The 22,461-nt window shown below is 43.0% G+C and overlaps 2 protein-coding genes across 6 annotated transcripts; both read left to right on the top strand.

Moving 5' to 3' along the window:
• Positions 1-173: 173 nt before the first annotated feature.
• Positions 174-13,379, top strand: map7d2a (MAP7 domain containing 2a). 5 transcript variants are annotated; one of them, XM_062407056.1, is made up of 17 exons: positions 174-583; positions 2,176-2,268; positions 2,661-2,720; positions 2,822-2,899; positions 3,347-3,510; positions 4,233-4,329; positions 4,924-5,013; positions 7,158-7,264; positions 7,355-7,440; positions 8,081-8,472; positions 8,550-8,691; positions 8,782-8,974; positions 9,137-9,241; positions 9,369-9,419; positions 9,645-9,675; positions 10,383-11,067; positions 11,209-13,379. In XM_062407056.1, exons 1-17 carry the CDS (start codon positions 547-549, stop codon positions 11,465-11,467), a joined length of 2,670 nt encoding a protein of 889 aa, XP_062263040.1. In that variant the 5' UTR covers positions 174-546; the 3' UTR covers positions 11,468-13,379. The 5 variants fall into 5 exon arrangements, with proteins under 5 accessions (XP_062263040.1, XP_062263039.1, XP_062263037.1 ...); XM_062407055.1 differs by having other exon boundaries at positions 2,661-2,729; XM_062407053.1 differs by having other exon boundaries at positions 2,646-2,729.
• A 1,193-nt stretch (positions 13,380-14,572) lies between these two features.
• On the top strand, positions 14,573-22,454 carry si:ch211-114c12.2 (uncharacterized protein LOC336578 homolog). The gene is made up of 10 exons (XM_062405687.1): positions 14,573-14,658; positions 15,899-15,960; positions 16,280-16,966; positions 17,319-17,951; positions 20,581-20,693; positions 20,819-20,930; positions 21,037-21,109; positions 21,285-21,338; positions 21,448-21,597; positions 21,901-22,454. Exons 2-9 carry the CDS (start codon positions 15,920-15,922, stop codon positions 21,586-21,588), a joined length of 1,854 nt encoding a protein of 617 aa, XP_062261671.1. The 5' UTR covers positions 14,573-14,658; positions 15,899-15,919; the 3' UTR covers positions 21,589-21,597; positions 21,901-22,454.
• Positions 22,455-22,461: the final 7 nt, after the last annotated feature.

The raw sequence follows: 22,461 nt of genomic DNA, 5'->3' as shown, positions 1-22,461 counted from the left end.
TCTTTACATATATGCAATGTTTTCATTTATCTTCTCTTCTCTTCTATTTTAATATCTTATGAGGGACCATGGTGTGTATAGCCCAGTCAGCAGTAGTCCTACATCTGACTCCTCTCATCATTGGCTGCAGTGTGTGCAGCAGAGAGGGGACCTCGTCCATTTACCGGTGTAATGTGTGAATAGCCTTTATATGTGGGCGGGATTTACGCAGCGACGCACGGTAGTAAACTGGATTGTGTGCGCGCACCAGCATCATCATCATCGTCCTCATCCGCTTCAGTCTGAGCAGCATCTCTCTCCCGCATCCGAACCAAACCCTCCTGTGCTGCTCCCCATCCGCAGCCTCCACAATGACCTCCAGCCTGCTCAGCTGAGTGCGGTGTTGCTGCGCCACGCTCCCCGCTGCTGTGGCCGCTCTCGCTGCTCCTGCTGCTGCTGCTGCTGCTGCGGTGCTGGGGGAGAGACGCGGAGCCCGGTGGTGCACCACTGCAGAGCCGTGGGTGACTGCGCGTCCTGACGATATCGCGTCTAAACATTCTTTGGACCATGGCGAAAACAGTCACGTCATCCAGCGCAGTTACAGGTACGAGCTATTACGCACATTCACCATCACACCGGACGGGCTCGTTATTGTTGTGATTGCGATTTGAAGCAAACGCGATGACGCAATTGACATTTGCACTGCTGGTTGCGCAGCTATGATCCGGCGACCACTGTGTTTTTTTTTATTATTCCTTATTCGCTGAATAAAACTGGGCAGGCTGTTCTGATTCACATGCTGCAGGTTGCATGGTCATAGATGCACCGAGAGATTTTGATTATTATTCGTATCAAATAAACCCTCATCACAGGCCTAATGGAGAGAAAGTGAGCATGGGCTGCATGTATCTCCTGTTATTGTTTTATCTGCACTTTCTCTGCCTACATAGTGCTACTTTAACTGAAAAGGAAAATCAGGCAATCAGTGTATTAGTTGTTTTATTTTGTGTGATAACGTGACTGACTAGAAAAAAGGGGGTTTAGGATGGAGAGACTGTACTGCTGCGTGTGGCACAGGAGGACAGACCCATGGATTAAACTGAATTTAAAAGCATCATTGTTTGGTGACTCTCTGGGATGCAGACTGGGGTCATTCACTTTGCAAAGCAGGGTAAGATTATACTTTCACTCTGCTATTTGGATTGCACCCTGACCGGAGAGAAGGACAAATCAAATGGGAATACAAGTGCGTGAATGAGAACACATAATGTCCTGGGAAAGAGGTAGTGACTGCGTGTTAGAAACCCTCCAGGTCTATTTCACTGAGACAAATGCTGAAACCAAGATGCCCAACTCCACCTCTAAGACATAAAGCTGTAGTAAACACACCCTGCATCATTCCAGTGAAAGACTGTGGCCACGGAAAAGATCAATAAAACATCTTATTATGGAAAATGATGAATGTCACAATGTTAAGCATGCATGACTAAGGAGTGCAGTAAGATGTTTATATGAGTTAGCTAAGTTCAGGTCAAAGAGAGCAGAGTCAAACAAAGCAGCAGCAGCAGTTCTTCTCCTGGCTTCCTTGTTTAAGTGGGAGTCAGGGTTGTCTGCCAGGTTCCACTACACAATAAAAGCCGAGGCTGACACGAGAGTAATTCACCCGACCAAGTCAAGCGGCTGTTGGCAGTTTAGCCTGAAGAGCACACACTGATTCAGGGAATTTGTAGAATTAAATAACGATTTGAACTCTCTTTTATTGCGGCTGTATAGTTGTTGGGAACCAATTTTCATCATTCAATATCCTTTTTTCTTGCATCATGGTTTATTTAATATTTGATATTTGTTTCAATTATTTATTTCAAATATTGATATGACATTTTGTTTTACTTTTTCAGTCCAGCTATATTAGATTTATTTAAATGTTTGTGTTATGGTGATTTCACATGCTCCCTCATCTATATGGATGGATGGATATTAGATAGATAGATAGATAGATAGATAGATAGATAGATAGATAGATAGATAGATAGATAGATAGATAGATAGATAGATAGATAGATAGATAGATAGATGGACACTTTATTGATCCCAAAGGAAATTTCTGACCCTTCAACACATCTGCAACACACACAATGCACTGATCTAAACCCAGTTTTTTCTTATTTCTCCTTATTTGTTTTGTGTCCTGTTTAGGTGAAAAGATGGCACCGCCATCCATCACTCTACTTCCTGACAAGAGATCTCCGACAAATTGTCACAGCTCTCCAGCCCGAACAGGGAAAACGAGTGAGTAACCCTCACACAACTAACACTTTACTTCCATTATCTTGGTGAAAATCATATATAATATATATATTGCTTGCACATTGCCAAATATGAGTGTACAGGCCAGTACATATCAGGATATTGCTTCTCACAGTGAACGTATGTGGAGCAACTGTCTCATCAAGGACAGTCTCCAGCCCTCTCCTGCAAATTGCTGCAGTTTGCCCTTGGCATGAGGGCACTTTGCAACATAATTCACTTGAGACAGAGTGCAGGATCTATTTCCCTCTGGTGGTATTAAAGCAAAACTGCAGCTCAGTAATGTGACACTGATATTATGCATCTTTGGACAAAAAAGCTGTGTGTGCTCTCTCATTCTTCTGTCATGGTGACCTCAGCTCCATCTAACACAGAGAAAAAGCCACAAATAAATGGACACGCATCCCCATCGCACTTGGCAGCAAACCATGCAGGTAAACAAAGTACGTCTCACTGATTGCCTTCCTTATAACCAACCTTCCTGAAGTGCCTGTGTCTGTTATTTTGTTCTCTGACGTTTTCGTTTTTCTTTCAGCCATTGAGGGTTACATGAAGACGGACGATAGGATGCGATTGGCCAAAGAGCGACGTGAGGAGAAGGAGAGAACCCTGGGTGGGTGTTGTCCCGGTTTTGTTTGGCACTTGTGAAACCACAAAGGCTGATTTTATGAACTGAGACGCTTTGAAATGCCTGTAGGTTTCTGTTCCGTGCATTTTCCCTCCAAACTTTATCGGCTGGACAGTTTAATTGGCCATGACGTGCTTTTCTAACCAATAGAGTATTCATTTTGAGTTCACTGACTTGCTGATTTGATGTGCGCTGTCACCTCAGAGGATGTGGCAGTGTCACAGAATAGTGGACAAAAGTAGGTCTCACACTTCATCCTCCAGCTATTAGCCTCATGGTGACAAGGATTTCTATCTTCTTGATTTAGAGTGTGGGCTGACAGACAGATTCAAATTCATTGTAACAAGTTCACATGAAAATCAAATACTTGTGGGGTGAATGTGCGGTTACAGGAAAATAAATTCATTTTTGTCTTCGTCTTGTCTGTTTCAGCTGCCAGGGAGCAGCTGATGAGGGAGAAGGATCGCAGAGCACGGCTGCACCACGAGCGCACAGTGGAGGAGCGCTGGAGGAAGCTGGATGAGCAGAGGCAGCGAGAGGAGCTCCGCAGGGCTGCAGTGGAGGAGAAGAGGAGGCAGCAGCTCGAGGAAGAGAGGGTCAGCTGCATAAAACACTTTGTGGTCGTTTCTCTGCAATTCCAGTCATCTGTGCTGGTTTCAGGTTTAGACAATGCATGTACAAGAGTTGTGGAGGACCCAAAGATTTCTTGAAGTTCCTCTGTTTTTAGATCAAATTCTAACACTTTTTTCATGAGTTCTAGATATGACAGTAGTCTAGGGAGGCCCAGTGATGGTTCAGGTCCTGGTTTGCGGTCCTTCCGAGTCACAATCCCCGTGTCTGTGAAGGATTTCCTCCCATAGTCCAAAGACATGCAGATTGGGGTTATATTAATTGAAGACTCTTAAATGATTATTAGGGAGAGCTTGGCCTAGGGGATAGAGCGGGTGCTCTGTAACAAGAAGGTTGCCGGTTCGAATCCCACTCTATCCCATCTGCATGCCTAAGTGTCCTTGGCAAGATACTGAATCCCTAAATAGCCCCTCATGAATGTTGAGTGTACTAATTGTAAGTCGCTTTGGACAAAGCGTAAGCTAAATGACATGTAATGTAATTATTAGAGATAATGATTGTTTGTCTCTATATTATGGCCCTCCGACACAATGACGGGTGAACCTTGCTCAATGTCCCCACCCAGGACCCTTACAGAAACAAATGGAATGCACAGACATATCTCTATAATCAAAGTACAACAAAAAGCCATGCCACTAATGACAGGACAGTGATTGAATGCAAGTCGGCTCTGCTGTGTTGCCTTCAGGAGCGGTTGGAGGCCCTGATAAAACGCTCCTTCGAGCGAAGCCTTCTGCTGGAGCAGAGGACCAAACGCTGGAGCAGGGGCTGGCCTTCAGGAGCAGGTGAGCACAGAGAATATAGTGAATACATACAAGGCAGTGGAGTTTTATATAAATGTGAATTGAGTGGAACAGCTGGAAGTGGAAGACCTTTTTTTTTTTGTTCTTTTCTTCAGAGGGATGGTATTTTATTGTATTTCTGTGAGATACCATTACAAAAAGAGAGCGAGAGAGAGAGAGAGAGAGAGGGTGAGAGAGTGAGAGAGAGTGTGTGTGTGTGTGTGTAAACGAGAGCCTGTCCTTTGGCCTGATTACTGCTGATGGCATCGTGGCTGCTGAAGTACACGCATGAGCAGAGATGAGTTTCTGTTTCCTACAGACACAGGACAGAGTTACAGATCTGTGCTGTTGTCTCTGCAGAACTAAACTACATCTGCTTGAGATTCAAAACACAACAGTGCATCTCTGTGTGTGGCACGTTTTCTAAAACATCCACATTGTGGCTTTTGACCAGACAAAACAAATATGACTCACAGTTGATCACGACATCTCTGCTGGTGTGTTAACTCCCATCCAGGTGTGTACAGCTGGATGAGGAAGTGCTCAGACAAACTGTTCATAATGCTCTGTCTGCTCTGCTCCGCCTGCTGCCTATAGGTGACAGTGAGAATGCACCACTCCCTTTCTCTGCTGCCTCCGCCTTTTCCCATGGCATTGCCTCCCCCCTTCCTGCTGTCAGCGAATCTGGTAACGTTGAGTCCCAGCCCCATGACCTATCTCCCCCCATGTTCATCCAACAGTTACCATGTTTGTGTTGTGTTTGCCTTTAGGCAGAGCTGAAATTTAAACTTAAAGGTTCAGTGTGTAGAATTTGGTGACATCTAGTGGTGAAGTTGCATGTTGCAGCTGAATAGCCCTCATTCAGCTTCGCATTTAAAAACATGAAAGAGAACCTGTGGAAGCCCTCAGTTCCAATAAAAACTCAAAAGGAGTTTTGTTTGCCTGGTTTGGTCGACTGTAAAATACATGGCAGCCTCTGTAGAAAGGACCTGCTCCAGATTTAAATATAAAGTATTTCAATATAAATAGCCTACTCTACGGTACAGAAAACAAACATTTATACAATTCAGATGAAACACACTAGTGAAAACATCGCTAGGATTATTTTATATTCAATTTCTGCCGATAGATCTTTGTCACCTAAATCTTACACAGTGAACCTTTAAACCAAAGGCAAATGTGTTCTCCGCATTAGATGCTTGCATGTTCAGCTGCTTTTTTGTTTTAAATGTGTGTGTTTTTGTGTGATATATTGTAAGCTTGCAAGCTATATGTTGCAGGTTTAATTGTGTTTGCTGTGCTTGTTATTTGCCGCAATGGCCTTTGTCTTTCAGTTACTGGCGAAAAAAAGACTGGACTAATTGAGATTATACGGGCATATGTCCTATATTAGTCCTAAAATACTGGTTTAGAATGATCTAAGCAAAATTTCAGACCACAATATTTCCTTCTGCATAACATTCAGACAGCTCTTTCCTCTCTGCAGAACAGCTTCTCATGGCCCACCATGCAGAAAAGGTCAATAAAAAAAATGCATCAGCTTTTTCACAGACTATATCTTGCTGCTGGAAACTTATTTTCCCTCAGCCCAGTATTCCTATGTGGCATGTTTGTTTTAGTAAACACGTACTTTCAGTATGTTCAACTCTCTGTTAAATTTCCCCAGAGGTCAACACTCTGGATTAGTTGCCCCAGATTAGTAACATCTCAGTAATTACACACAGGCTAAGGACACTGGATAAAATGGCTAGAACATCTCAATGATCTCCTCCACAAGGGATATTATTTTATCAGAGTTTAGATGTGTGGGCAGGATCTGTGTCATTTTTGTGTTTTTGATGCCTCGAGATTAACGTTTCAAAATGAAAGCAGCTAAGTGCTGTTGACTCCGGATTCCTGGAGCAGACAGTTTTAGAGATTCATCGCAAATGACCTAGAATAAAAATACATGCACCAAAATAGAAGCTGACACCGTCATCCCACTGAGACGGCCTTGCTCTTTAGAGATTACTCTTTACAGATTGTGACAGATGGGCGAGAAGTTACAAGAGGTGCCAAAAAAAACGCTCCCTGTGTTGTACGTGTTTAGGACCTTTGCTTTTGTGATTGTGCACAACTTCTGTGTGTTTTCATTTGCTGTCGTTGTTTTGGCGGCGTGACACCATGTTTGGGACTGGGTGTGAGCTCATTGCTCACAGCGACTTGGCTGGCATGTGTGTGCTTGCATCGTACTGCACAGCAGTGAACACATACAGGGATTAATTAAAAAGAACTGGTTTAACTGGGGCATTAACACTCTCCATCAGGCGGGACTACTGGCTGAGTCAGTCAGGGTTCAATATCCCTGAAACAGTCAGATCTTCTCTAACGGGGGAAAATCAATGACCCAACACTTATGTCTCCCTCCACATGTGCTTGTCAGCTGCAGAAAGGTCAATATGCATTTTAGCAAAGAAATAAGATAAATAACGAGTGATTTTCTGAAATAATCTCATTTCAGACATTTTAGTTGTAAGTCTGCAGCTTTTCTGCCCAAAGAGAAACTTACAGTATCTGTGAAACATGGATACTTGCATCACTATGAGATTCATACCTGAAGTCAAAGACTGTGGTTTAAGCTGCAACAGAGCCTCATATTAATCCTCATATTAATTAGAATTGCAGCATCATCGCTGCCAGCTGCAGAATCGAGTCTGCACCCTCCAGTCGAATGCAGCACACACTGTCCAGACACCCCCCCTCCCCCTGGTTACACTTCATTGTTAGTATCCTTTTGTCATTTGCCATTAACTATCATTTGGTTTGAAAGACCTGCGTTTGTCATCATGCAGCACCCTGCAGTCCTCACAGGTCGCCTTTCTGCAGCTCGCTGAACCCTGCAGATCACAACAGGGCTGGCCTTCTGGGAGGCTCACAGTCCACTCCCAATACCCCCAAGGTCAGTCCTTACCCGCTTTATGTGCTAACACAGCATCAAACACTCACTGCAGGATCTCACAGCTTAAATGAATCACTGAAAAACTTGCAGAAAGAGCGGCTGCGCAGAGAGAGAAGAACCGCATCCCCAGGTTGTGGATCGCCTCTGAGAAGACCTGAATCTCCGGCTACCTCCAAGTGAGATTACTTTCTTTGTTTTTGATTTGAATGTTTGCCCTCACTGACACACTGTTATCCAGGTCTGCTTCTGTTTGTCAGATCTGGGCCACAGGTAAGCCATAGGAATACCACATGTCAACCAAAGGTGCATGGCCCAAATGTTGTGCTATTTGGGCCATATTCACCATTTACCACATGGGCCACTTGAGGTTAAAATCAGTCAAACCTTGCCCAGAGCACCGCATGTTGGCCAAAAAGGGCACAAATCTGTTTTGGGATATTTGGGCCACATTAGCTGGACCACTTAAATCTATGCCAAGTGCTGCATCATGCCTGAAGTGGCTCATGTCCGTATGTGATCTGGGATGACAGTGGTCAGGTGGAACTATTAAGCGGGGAGAGTGTGGCCTAGGGGATAGAGCGGGTGCTCTGCAACAAGAAGGTTGCCGGTTTGAATCCCACTCTTTCCCATCTGCATGCCTAAGTGTCCTTGGCAAGATACTGAACCCCTAAATGGCCCCTCATAAATGTTGAGTGTACTTTAAATGTAAGTCGCTTTGGACAAAAGCGTCAGCTAAACGACATGTAATGTAACCTTGTTTTTTCTTTTCTGTTATAAAACGTAATTCTTAAGCCAAACATCTCTATCTGTGCGCAGGCTGGCATCCAAGATCCGTGCCCAGTCTCCAGGCAACGCGCATCATCACCATAACTCCCCTACAAGACATCGTCCGAACATGTCAAGTGATGATAAGAAAGCAGAAAACAAGAAGGTGGCAACACATGGTGAAAGATCCAAAGCTGAGACAGCGTTGAAAAAGAATACGGACACAAAGGGCTCTAATCCGTCTTTGCAAGCTGAGAAGACTGTGGCGAACACGGAGATCACTAAAACAAGATCCTCTAAGGCTGAAACGTCTGATAAGCGCCTCAGAGGCGACACACCGGACAGAATGCAGTCGCCTGACAGGAAGGACCATGTGTCTCCCAAAGTAGATTCCTCAGAGAAGAAGACACAGAGCAATGTTCAGGAGGGAGACAAGAAAAAAGGTGATTTTTTTTTTAGCTAATCATTCAGTTTTAATAAATGTAGATGATTCTTACACCAGGCTGTCTTTGTGTGACAGAAGCAGCATCATGCATGGGGAAGGGGGCAGCTGGCACTACAAACGCAGAGGAGGCTACCAGGTTGCTGGCAGAGCGGAGGCGTCAGGCTCGAGCTCAGAAGGAACTGGACGAGAAAAAACGGGAACAGGAGGAAGAAAAGAGGTGAGGTCATTGAATGATTCGTGGATTAAAAAAGAGAGCATGGGTCATGTGTTTTGATGTCTGTAATGTGCATGTGTAACTGCCAATCAGACTGCAGGAGCAGGAGAAGCTAAGGAAGCAACTGGAACAGGAGCAGCGACGTCAGCAAGAAGTGAAGGCTCAACAAGCGGAGGAGAAGAAGAAAAATGAGGAAGATGTTCTGAGACTGAAAGAAAAAGAAAAAGAAGCCAATGAAAAGAAGGAGGAGCAGGACAAGGAGCATAATGACGAGATGGATAGAGAGGTTAGAGATCATTTAAAATAGGCCACAAACCTTAAGCTGTATCTCAGACTCATAGATCCATATCACATAAAGATTTTGGGGTGAATTTCTTGTGACTTTCATTTGAAGTACTGTCTCACAGTTTGTAAAACATATAAAGAGAATACGTCTTGATCTTAACAGAAAGAAAAGGTCAAAGTCCTGGCTCAGGAGGAGGCAGAGCGTCAGCGGCTGGACAGAGAACTACAGGCGCAACAAGAAGAGGAGGAGAGGCAACTGAGAAAAAAGGTTATTAAAACTCCCAGAGAGGACGGTCCAAGCTCTCACTGCCTGCTGACTGCATGTAACAAATACAACTATTAAACGCACTTCAATGTTCACACTGTGATTATGTGGTGATGTTTTTTTGTTGCAGAGAATTGAGGAGATCATGAAGAGAACTAGGAAGGGTGAAGCTGACTTTAAGGTACTGTGAGAGACACCCTCTGCTCTCGTACAGTAAACCTGCTGCCTTTAAGCACCTGCTCATCGCGCAAATGAGATTTTCTTTTCAAATTTTATTTATGGAAAAACTTTGACTTTCTGTTGTTATTACCTTTATTAAATTATATTGTTGGTGATACTTTGGTTTTTGTGTCCTAATTACCACAAATAATGAATCTAATGTCTCTCCTGTGCACTGAATCAAAAGGAGGAGCAGGTGGAGACGAAGTCCGTCTCAGGTTAGTATGTCCTTCAATCGCCCTGCGCTGATTTTAATTTCGGCTTCTTGTTCTCACTCCATGACACGCTTTATGCCTTGCAGCTGTACCAATGCAAACAGGGCATGGTGGTCAGATGCATTTATCAGCTTATTTTAAGCATGTGCGGCATAGATCTACATCTTTATGAGTTGGCTTGGGTGAAATCTCAGTCGGAGACACAGAAGCCAATATATTATTTCTCTGGGGTCTTGCATTTTTGTTTTATTTTGTAATTCATTCTGATGCTTTTGCTTTGGCTATTCAGAAGAATGAACAGCAGTGACATTGTCTACATGAGTTTATGTTGGCCGAGCAGATTTGTGCATATTGTTATATTGTTTGTGTATTGGGTTTGGGGTTACACAACAGTTTCTGGAAAATGGACCAGCAGCCAATAAACCTGGCGCTGACAGAGAACCTTTTACTGCAGAGCAGTGCCGTGGAGGCTTGACTGTGCATTAGCAACACTTGAAAATGACCTTGAGAGAAATATCCAGTCTCTATAGGGGATAGCTCTGCACAGTGTGAGCCAACACTTTACTTGAACTGTCCTGGTATAATAATCTACACATTTGGGTTTTAAGGTTCAAAAGATGATCAGTTTCTTTACTTATGAAATTCAGTTTATTTTAACTGGACAGTCCAAATAAAGTGAACCTCGCAACTTTTATTTTCATTCTCCACAGGGGATAAAAAGACTGTTCAAACGAATGCTCAGGTGAAGGAACAAGCGTCCCAAAATGTTGAGTTTCAGGTTAAAGAGCCGGTCACACTCCAGGTAAACTCGAAGGAATGTGCCCTGGTGAGGAAAGAATCATCATCAGCAGCAGCAGCACAGATGGACAATCAGAAGAGTTTACCAGCTAAAAACAACACTCATCATGTAACACCAATGCACATTGTTCCCGAGAAGAGACCGGACGCCAAACAAACCAGTGAGGAGCATGACAGACGATCGAGCAAGGAACGCAAGGCCTGTGATGTGAAGCCGCAGAGAAGAGAGGCGGGAATTAATGCGAACGAGCAGCGCGTAGAAAATGCAAAAGCCACAGACCAAATAAACAAAGAGCCAACAAAGCTGAGAGCAGATGCCAAAGCCAGCGTAAAGCAGGGGGGGCTGATGAATGGAGCACTGAAGGGTAGTGGAAGTGCCTTGTCGAGTGGCCGCCAAATTGCTGAGGGAAGCAAACAACAAAGCCTGCGTGTGTCAGCTGCAGAGGGAAACCATAACAGAGTGTCCCAGGTGGTGGCTGTTAGAGCCTCGGTGACTCCCCCGCTGGTCAGACACCTGTTGCCGTCGATCATCAAGCTGGAGCCGTTGGATGTGAAGGGGAAGGGGTCATGTGATGAGGTGCAGTCCATGGAGGTCAGGTGAGTCGTCTGGAGTGGGCAAAGTTATACTGGTGACCTGACTTTGAATATCAGTGTTATTTAACCACTTCACATCAAATGCACCCTTGATGCAGTGTCAAATCTAAAGATATTACGTGTTTTGTATTTGATACATTTCAGCCCAGCTTCTAAGGAAGAACTGATTTCAATCCCAGTGTTCTCACCGGTCATTGAGATCCAGCACAGTGGTCTGAGTAACAGCCGCGCTCTCGAAGACCTGATGGATCTGACCGATGGCGTCCCCTTCCCCAAACTGACCTCTGAGAACAACATGGGCGACTGCAACAAGAACCTCATTGAGGGCGTTGTTAGTCCCATGTCAGACTCTAAGCTCATCGGGATGTCCCCTTCGTCATCGAATAAACTTAGCATCCAGTAGTCCATTTATCTCTCTCTTTCTTCAACTGTCGCTTGCCTTCCCTCTCTCTCTCTCTCCCCACACGTACATACACTCACAGGGTGCCACATTTTGAGCATGTGCCCCTGTGTTGCTACCTTTATGGGAATAGAGCCATAGAGATTGAATTAAGAATATATATAATTCATGACTTGCAGTATTAACAAAAGATCTTCTGTAATCTAATCTCATAGCAAGCTAGAATGGCACTCAGAAGAGTTCAAACCTCCGCCAAGGCCCAACAGTCCCCTTATGAAATCACATTTAAATTAACTTTTTTATTGTATATTGATTTTTTTTCTCCATTAAGATCCATAAATAATTCTGTAAGAAATCAATGAAAATTTTTGAAAAACTCACAATGTGAACAATTAAACCTTGGGTCAGCCTTTTTGTCAGAATCCGGGCCAAAATGTAACGGGCTCTTCCCTGACCCACACCACATCTTTCCATCCAGTTCGTGAAAATCTGTTCTGAAGTTTTTGCTTAATCCAGCTCACAAACAAACAAACCACCAATCAACGAACAAAACAGAGGCAAAAACATGCCCCCCCCCTTGGCGGAGGTAATAAACCATTAAAATTGCGTGTCCGAAATTTTGTCTCTGCCGTCCTTTTTAGAAAGTGTTTGTGTGGGTGTGCAAGATGAGCACATGTGAAGGCCTCACAGAGAGAAGGTGTGTCTGGATGTTGCGACAGAAACACAAATATCAGGGTTTTGATTATAGGCCTTTAGAAGATACAGTATTGTGAACTAATTGTAGTTCGGTAAGAACTTTAATTGTCCCTGCACAGATCCCTCACTGCACCCTCTCCAGTGTCATTACTGGAGAAATAAAACCTGCTCAGAGATTTGAATACTGTGTTTGAACCTCTGCCTTTCACAAGCTCTTTCAAGCCTATGATGTGTAGCTGGGTGAGGCTTCTCCCGTTCCTGATTTATTTTGAAATGTCTGTCCAGGTAATGTTCCTCTCGCATGTACTCGATTTAGCTGAAATGTGTTTCCAAGGTTATTAATGGATGCATCCATCTAAACAGATGTACAGTAGTTGCATAGATTCCATTCAATAGATATCTGGTAGCTGATTTATAAGGGCACACATACGGAAATGCTTGGAGTTCAACTTTGATTCACTTTCACCGACGTGATTGCTTTGCATTCGTTTATGTGACTGGGCCCCAAGACTGAATGGGGCTGGATGTTAACAATCAATGTAAGTGTGTGTGCCCTGTAACAATGAATATGCTGTTTGCTGCTAATGTTTTTCTCCATCCACATGGTCCTGTGAAGGAAGTACTTCCTTTAAACTCACAAAACAATTCATCACATCACTAATTACTGATTTATTTAGTATTTTGCCGAGTCATGTCTAAATGTAATTTCAGTAGCAATGCCTTATTTGGGACTGATAGAGAAACTTTATTTTTGTGTTGACAAATTTTACAGTGTATGTGTTTGGCCCGGGGAATTACTGTGTGTGACCTGTTATACTTGAACCTTGGTTTGAACGATGTAATTTTCTCCATGCTGCAAATGATTATAAGCTATACTGTAGTGTCACTTTATATTATGAAATTAAGATATTTGTTTGTCAGAACACACATCGCCTGCTTCGGCTCTCTGAATCGCTGTTAGTGAAGTAGCCATAAATTACATCTACGCATTGGGATTTACTGTTTGTTTTTGTTTGTCAAATTCAAACAGCTGTTCCACATTTAACATTGTTTTGCAGAGGGGACTGATCTTAAGGAAGAGCAAATGAGTAGATAGAAACGATACATACAACCACAGTGTTTGTCTGCTCATATGAACAATCTCTCCCAATCAGATTAACTCTTTAAGTGACGTAGCTTCTGTAGACACTGTGCATGGTTAGCATGGTCATGATTATGTTACCAGAAACAATAAAATGTAAAAAAAAACTGGAACTCTGCCTTTTCTGTTTTGCGTGTTCATGGGTCTTTGTGCTTTTGAGCTGATAACCTAATCAGAAGATGATGGCAGATGTATCGCAAAGATGAGGAGAGATTTAAAACTGTAAAGACAAGTAATGAGGTGTAAAGAGGAAGAAAGAAATCACTCAGACTGCCTGCTTTTATACCAGTAACTGGACGGAGAAAACACTTCCTGATGAATTGGCTGCAGTGGAACAATGGAGAGAACTAGTTAAACCTGATTACACCCAAACATGCTCGTTCTTGGCGTGAACTGTTTTTAATCACCTGAACAGAGACAGAGAAAGACAGAAACTCGAAGGGCGCTCAGTAGAGCTCATACCTCCCTAAAAGCCAAACAGTGCCTTAATGAAACCACATTGAAACTGACTAGATCCATAATTTTGTTTGGATCACCAGATTGCACACATTCACTGTTTATCAAGATCTCTGAGAAATCAAATAAATGTTGACAAACAACTTATGTCAAAATGTTAAAGAAGATGAAAAGAAATTCCTGCATCCGCACTAAAATTGAATCGGCTTCTCCATCGGGTTTTGCTGTTATCCCTCCAGTAATTTATGCATAATCGTAGTTAGAACAAAAAAAAAATTAACCACCATACAAATGGGCAGGGGAGAAAACACAACATCTTTGAGGTAATTATTTCTCATATTAATTGAGAAATGCGAACAGCACCTCAAATAACGCATACAACACAGTGTAAACATGGACATGTCAATGCACAATGTTTCAAAATAAGTTCATTTTCCAGTCTTCAAGCCCCCCTCGAGTCTTACATTTCCGGGCTTACGGACACACAGAGGACACTACAGGGGCAGTATAAAGGCCTTTAATGTTGTTGTTTTTTACTCTGATGTTTTACCTTTGTGTTCACCCGTTAACTCAGTTGTATTGAATTTCGCTGCAACGCTGTGTACCGCTGAAACTCCTAAAGTGTTTTTCGACCCAAACACTTCACCCATCTCTCCATCTGCATTACTGGTGACTGGTGAGTAGAAGAATTGGTAGGTTTGGGATGACCGATCCCTTCAAAGTGTAACAAACAGCTGAAACATATTAGCAGTACACACGTAGTTCACCCTCCGGGGCAGCAGGTGGCGACTCGGCCTGACTGTTAAATGCTCTTCTAAGAGACGAGTGCGATGCGCCGAGGAAGAGGCTGAGCTGCAGCTGTGTCGCACGTAGCTTCAATCTGATCGACGGCTGCGCTCGGGTAAGTTGTTTTCTCGAGGGCTGCATTACACTTACTGACACAGGAAGCCAGCATGTGTGTCTTTTTTTAATTTGTCCAATTGTTAACAACATGTTGGACACGACTCGGTGGCATTTTTTACCTGAGCGCAGCGTCACGAACCAGAGAAACACCCATGCTAGCAACGAGTTACGGTGGCTAGGTTTAACTCGACCCGTCTCTCCACGGTGCGTTTCTAAATATAAACCAAGAGGAAACATGGAGGCTCCGTGCGGTAGTAAAATGTCCTCCTCGGCTACAGTTTCGGACATGGAGTCCGCACAAAGAGAGACAAATAAATACGTTTTCAACGTAATGGATGTGTTGTTGTTTTCTTAGCTGTCTTTCCGTGGCTCTGACCGTAAATGGAGTCTCGATGATCCGCATGAGTGAAGGATCCGGTCTGAAGCTGACACGGCGGCCACCTCCGAAACACTATCCCGAACGCGTTGTTACTTTGTTAACCGAGTTTGATCATTACTGTAATTTGATCATCTGGGTAAATTTCATATGCGATATTAAATTGAACAGATTCCCTTTTTAATCTAAATTTTTAATAATACCATGGGAAATAGACGAAGGTTGTTGTTTTGTTTATTACATCTAGTTAATTTAGCGATTAATTTCAGGTTGATTTGAATACTAACATGTTCAAATAAAGTCTGTATGATATATATATATATATTTTTGTTTTGTAATCACAGTAATTTTTATTTATGAATTACGCAATACTTAAGATAGCCCTGTTTGGTGGTTTTGCTACTAGATCAAAGGGGAAATATGTAAAAAAGAAACTGTAATACAGTTACTGCTGTATTTGCTTTGTCTGAAAAGAAACTGATAAGATTAAGACTGAGTGACTCTCTCTTATCACGGACCAATAGTTAACATTGCTGTGGGTTGGCCCTTGCATTGTCACACCCCTAGAAATTTGTACCATTGCTTTTGAAGCATTTGACTCCGCTCATTTGATTTACTCACTATTTTTTTTAAACTTAGCTATTAAATAACAGCTGTACTCAGACTTCAGACTCTAATGTGCTTTTTTTCCACAGTGGAGTCAGGACAGGTCCGAGACTGTAGCTAGCTTTAGAAATTGAGTAATATATATATATATATATATATATATATATATATATATATATATATATATATATATATATTTTTTTTTTTTTTTTAAGGCTGTCGAACTCACCATGACCTTCTTTTGTTTTGTCCATAGATATATCACACAGTTCCTAAAATGGTCCGACCACATTTTGGACCACCACGCATAAAGCCCAGGTAATGTATTTTGACTGGGTCAAGTTGTGCTAGCTACCTTCAGACATGCAATGGACAATTTTTCCCTGAAGGAGGTGCATGTAAATGAAAATGTAAGGTTTTATTTGGGTGGATGCCGGGTGCGTAGGGAAGCAGTGTGGTTTACTTTCGCCGCCATAGCTCCATCCTAGGGGAAACGCTAAACGTTCATGATTGTTAATCTTTTGTTGCAGTCAATGATAGCGGTTCAAGTCTTTGGCCATTGTTGTTGCAAAATATTATACGTTAGAATGGGATGATGTGTTTTAATCCATGTATCTTTGTTTTATTTGTGTCTTAGACCATACGGAGATGGTCATGGAATGGGGCAGAATGAAGGGAACTATAACCCCAAAAATCGAAGAGATGCCCAAGGTTACACAGTAAAGACCCCCTTTAACTGGAAAGATTCCAGAGGTAGAGGACGACCCCCAGTTGTCAGGAGAGTCCCCCTGATGGCTGAGCAAAGGGAGCCACGTTTCAATAACATGAGGTCCCCGAATCAGGATTCCTTTCAATCATACTCTCCCAAAATGGAACCACAGCATAGCCAGAGGAGGCCTTTTGTGGCATCTAGGCCAAATCGACCCCCTCATGGTCAGCATCCTTCATCCTCTCGCAGTCCAGCACAAGGATCCCCAGGTCAGAGGGGCCCACCTTTCCATGGCCAACCCTCAGGGCACAGGTCACCTTCCCCGAGACATTTCCGTAACCACCCAGCTGACAGGAGGCCAGGCTCCTCACAAGCCTTTCAGGGGTCTTTCAGGGGCCACAAAAGGCAGCCAGGTTTTTCCCATCAGGAGCAGCGGAGTCGAGATCCTCGTGGGAATTTCAACCCCAGAGAAAGGCCCTACGAGCACTCAGGTCATGGCATGAAGCGCTGGAACGAGGCCGGGGCGTTCTCTCATCCACACAATGGAGAGCACAGGCCCTCTGGGTCACAGAGGAGCCCCAGAGAGATGCATGGGAGAGGCCCGTGTCCAGAGAGGTACAAGAGTGAAGCAACTATCCCAGCTGGGTAAAATTATTAAGGAGGAGGCCTGAAGCTGGCCCAGTCCTCCCAATCACAGTGGTCATAATGATTACCTCTACTCTGCCCCAACCCATAATTATTAGAGGGGATAAATGGGGGTCTGATGTAAATGTGGTTTCATCTGCCATTGAAAGGAGTGTTACATCTGTAATTACTCTGTGAAAAGTTTCTTCTCCTAGCTGATTCATTCTTTCATGACATTATGAAGGGGCTGCATTAAGATACAAGTTTAAACTTCCACCTCCCACTTAACATGACAATGGATCTGTCATTGTAATCATTTCTGTATTGTTTGATGGATATGCAGGTGGTCATCTGAGCAAGACTCCAGGCGGCAGCGTGGTCCAGTGGAGAGGCAGGGCAGCAGATCCCACAGTAGAGAGAGAGCACAAGATGTCCCTCACCAGCTCCCTTTCAGACCCCCCTCATGGAAAGGAGGTCCACCACAGTCATCGTCCTACCACAGGAACCCTCAGGAAAGGCAGGGGCCTGGACCCCGCAAGAGGAGGATATCTGATGATAGCATGCCCCCCGCAGACGCTGCACCAGATCATGGCAATCATAAACCTCCCAGGAGAGAGCGACCTCAGTTTTTCAGTTTTCCCAGGCCATTTACTGGTAAACCTTTTGGTGATAAAAGTTACCAAGGTAGAGGCAGACAAGTCAAAGCAGAGTCTCTTATGGGACTCAGACTCCCCCCATCTGTGAATCCTAGGCCCCGCATGGGCGACTTTACCCCACAGGGAAATTTCAGCTCTGTTTTTGCTACCAGAAAGAGACGTTTCCAGTCAAGTCCAGTTCCCCTGAGAAAGGTGGAACCAAGGAGGCCAACACCACAGCATTCACCCCCCAGAGAAGATGGCAATGGCAGCAAGTCTTCAAGAGACTCGGACACAGACAAAGAACAGGTGGAATCTCGCCGGTCCCTGAAAACACACAGGTACGGTATCTCCCTTATAGCACTATTCGCAGGGGCTTGATGATGATGATGATTAAGAGGTGAAGAAAGAATGTCTCAATGGGAAGGGGGTGCCATCTGTGGAAAATGGAGATGTCGTGATGGGCTAAATGTGCAGCACTGATTCAGTTGATGAAAAGCTCTCTAACGCCTCCCTGTCTGCGGGCTGCCTGTGTTTCACAAATATTCTCCCGGGCTCAAGAAAAACTTCTAAGTTACAGCATCATGTCGACAAAAACCCTGCCTGTTTTTAAAAGCAGACAAAAAGTATAATTGCTGTGATGAGGTCCATGGAAACCTTTGTTGGTCTGTGCTGTTGAGGAGTCATCAGATTCTCAACAATCTTTATCTTAAAGAAAGTTGATCTTCAGCATGTCGTGAAGACCATTCATCGCTGGTAGAAAACAAAATCCAAAACTGAAGTCACAACATCTATTGTAAAGCAGAATATCCATGTACACAAAATAAGGACACGAGAACTCCAAAGAAATGTAAACACTGTTCCCTTTTTACATTGTTGGCAAAATGTCACCATTACCTGGACTTTGGAAAAAAAGAGATTCATCAACTGGATTTCCAATGGTGATCGTACAAGGCTCCAACTAAAACAGACAGGACAGAAGATTTAAAGTCAAGAGGCATTTCTGAAGAATTTCAAAAAAACAAAGCTGATCTCCCTCAGTTTAATCACCACATTATCAAGATGGATGATGGTCACAGAGACAGTTTAAAGTCCTTAAACTGTGAAGAGGATTTTTCGTTGCTGGACATCACCAGCCATCGTCAGAGTTAGAGGACATATGTCTGACTTTCACTGAGAATATACCCGAAAAGTAACCAAAAAGATAAAGATTGAAAATTCTCACTTCTTTGTCTATGCAATTAAATTACCAATAACAATCTCTTCATAAAGCTCTAAAGTTAATTATAGACTTAACATTCAAACCCAAGTCAAAGAATGTTTTATTTTTTTTGGCCTTTCGAACGCATCAGTCAACTAATTCAAGAATTCGTATTATCTCACATTCATAAGATGCGTAACCGGCCATAGACCCAATGTAATACCCAGTTCGCGTGTGACACAGGAGTGGAAATGACATACTTGCAGTGAGCAAACCGAAGTATTAACTCCAGAAGGATCAGCCCATCTCGATAAACTACCAAGTTCTGCACCATCTGAAGCCAAAACCCCTCTGGACATCATTTTTGGTCAGACTGAGCGGAATGAAGAGGAGACAAACTACCACTTGCACTTCATTCAGTGTCTTAAATACTGGAGTCCTCATCAGAATATGGTAAAAATGTCTAAGCCAGAGAATCGCCTGGAAGCCTCGTAATGAAAACATGAGACATAACAAGCGACCGTTGAGCTACTAGATGAGCAGCTTCGTTTCAGCCAAAACTCAAACTTGATACGACGTGTGGACAAATGGAAGATCAGTCTGCTTTGCGCAGCCTTACCACACCCCCTGGTTTATTCTTATCGGTGTGAAAACATTTGCGCTGGACCAACAGGGCTGTGGCTGTTTGTCATCTACTGTGTCCAATCTGAAGTCTGACCTAAATGTAACAATCATGATGAACACCTCATCATGAGCCTGAGGGAACTCACAATATTCAGTAGCTGCTTTACAAGGCTAATGCAATCAGAGCCCACAGCAACCAAACTCTACCCCCGCACCTGTCAACCTGTAAAGACCTCCAATGTTACGGACAAAACAAGTCCTCTGTCAATTCTTCTGTAACTTAAAGCTACTAGAAGAAGAGGAAACGAGGGCACTGCACAACCCCCTTTCACTGGTTTTACTGCAGAATTAATCTGATCTTTGTAAAAATCCTGCCTTTTCATAAATAGCCATGCCCGATGCCAACCATTTTAAGGAGAGTATGAGATCTGAAGAAATGGACGTCTCACTTGAGAGCACTGCAAAGCCCGTATAAGTAGCTTTGAACCCTGGACTGGCTCATCTCTTAAAGCTGCTGCACAGCTATGGAGAAGAAACGTATATAATCCTCAGCCTGGACTTGTCATGTCTACAGACATCTTCAAGAGTCAAACCTCCTATTGCCTCTCTGACATACATGTGACCCTGTTTGGACAATGGATTGAATGCGACTAAAGGAACAACAGAGAATGACCTGATGTGTAAAAAACCTTCCGAACGTCGGTGAGACAGTGAAAACAAGGGCTATCGTCCTGCTGTGCCTCTGAGAGAGGGATGATAGAAGATTTGGTGATGTGACGTAGACCACTATCTTAAAGTCGCCTCCAAGATTTTCCAGCTCTTACAATCCCCAAGTAAAGGAAGAGAGCTCAGATTGATTCAGGGTACAAAAATAGAAGAGCATGGACATGCCATGATTTTTTTGTAAGTACCCATGTGTAATGCATGGATTTATGATCTTTTATCTGCCTGATAGTGCTGTTCATTACTGGTTTATATTGCATTTCTTTTAAGAGATCAACAGGTTGATTTGTATCTTCTATTTTCAGTCTGTTTCATGAAACATGACTAATATGTGAATGTATACAGGACACATTTAAATTGTTTGTACATGATGCTGGCATAGGAACGCTGATGATCCTAACTGTCTGCAACACATTCCACAGATCTTCTCCCATAGAGAAACGAGACCTTGTTGTTTTGTCCCACTGGTCTCTGGGGCCGAGCTCCTCTAAGGACGGCTCACCTCCCAAAGATCAGAGCCCAGAGTCAGATAGTGGTAAATATATTATTTTGTGTCATCAAACGGCCAGCATCTAATGTGCAGTTGTTTTTTATTTGACATGCCTCTAAGCCACAAGCTTTTTAATAAATGATTTTCTTTGATCTCCCTATCTTCTTTAGAACAAAGCTCAGATGAAGAAGACTCATCGGACAGCCGACTCTCAAGGATGAATAATTCCAGATCGTCGCCTGAAGAGAAAAAACGGGGACACGTGGAAAGGAAGATGTTCAGGTACATTTCTTAAAATACACAACAATTTGAGAGAACGTTGATCTGTTAAATGTGAGATTTTTGCTTGGAGTGTCCTGTTTCTGATGTTCTCTGCGTTGTTTTTCAGGCCGTTTAATGTGACGGTGGACAGCAACCGATCTGGGAGGCCCTTCAGAAAGCCAGGACCACCACCCTTTCAAGTGAGTGGGGCTATTGATTAAATGGACTGTGTTGAGCTCTTTGTGATTTAACCCTGAAGAATCATCTGTAAAATCACACCACCTACATTTAATGTTTAAAACTGAGTCAAACACTGCAATTAAGAAATATTACATTAATTTGCCCATGTACTCAGCATGTACTGTTGTTTTACAGAGGCCAAAGTTCACTGGTGGTCCAAGGAACCCAGGTCCTGAAATGTCCGGAAATGTAAGAAGACCACTCATGGTGTGTATACCCCCTCTTCAGAGAGCTCATGCTTCCTGTGGAATAATGCTTTAAAAGTCCCTAATATGTGAATTTCTTGTTTTTTAATCAGGAGTCCTTGGTGCCACGTCCTTTCCTAAATCAGAGACCCGTGTTTAGAAAAAGTTACAATATCATGTCTAAATACCGCAACATGAGAGTGATGCGGCAACGTGTGCCGTACAACAGAGGGCCCAACCAACAACGCTGGTGACAACATCTGGTAAGAAACTGTAGCATTTCGTCCATCATCAGGTCATTTAACCCTTTCAACTCTGCAATAGAAATCAGTGAAGTGACTGCATTGGTATTTTTGCCTGCTGCGATGTCATTTCTTCTAAGTAAAAAGGTTATGTAACTCAATAAACCATGATTATATAATAATAAAAAAACTGAAATTGTCATACATTTAAAGAAAATATCGGTATAACTTCTCTATACATTTTATAACGACAGTCATTTACAGATCTTTAAGAAATGTTGTTGTCTGCATACGTTTTAACTGTGGTTTATTTCTGTTTCCCAGCACCGTCTGCAGACCTGACACTGGAAAACGGATATGGTTGAGATTTCTTCTGCTGGGTGGACTGCACAAACCCTTCTCTCAGTACAATCACAACCTGCCTGTATATTATGAAGAGTTGTTGCTTACACTTGTTCTCTGGTTCTAGTGTTTCAGTTGCATCTATGAAGTACTGCAGTACTTTGTTTTAGAAGATTTGTAACACATGGCATTATATTAATTGCTACTGTCTCGCTTTTTTTCCTGATGTATTTTTGGATTTGGGAATTGCTGCTAGTGATCTCCGCGGTCTTTATTTTACACAGTATTAGCATTTTCCCGTCAGTTTGTTTTCCAATCCAGCAACATTTGAGTCCAATTCAATAATATTTTTAATTTAACAACTCACCTTCTGCATTTTTAAAGACTTACCACGTGAGGTGTCTTATTTTATCACTCATCGGTGTTTCTTAGAAATCGTGACCCTTCAAACGACACCTGGCTACTACTTGTTCAACTTGTATAATCACATGTCCAGTTTATTGTTTGAGACCTGAAGTAAAAATCGGTTTAACAAGCTTCTTT

This window comes from Platichthys flesus, chromosome 15, assembly GCF_949316205.1.
Source record: "Platichthys flesus chromosome 15, fPlaFle2.1, whole genome shotgun sequence".
NCBI classification, from domain to species: domain Eukaryota; kingdom Metazoa; phylum Chordata; class Actinopteri; order Pleuronectiformes; family Pleuronectidae; genus Platichthys; species Platichthys flesus.
Note: the sequence above shows the minus strand (reverse complement) of the source record. Positions and strands in the feature narration are given on the sequence as shown.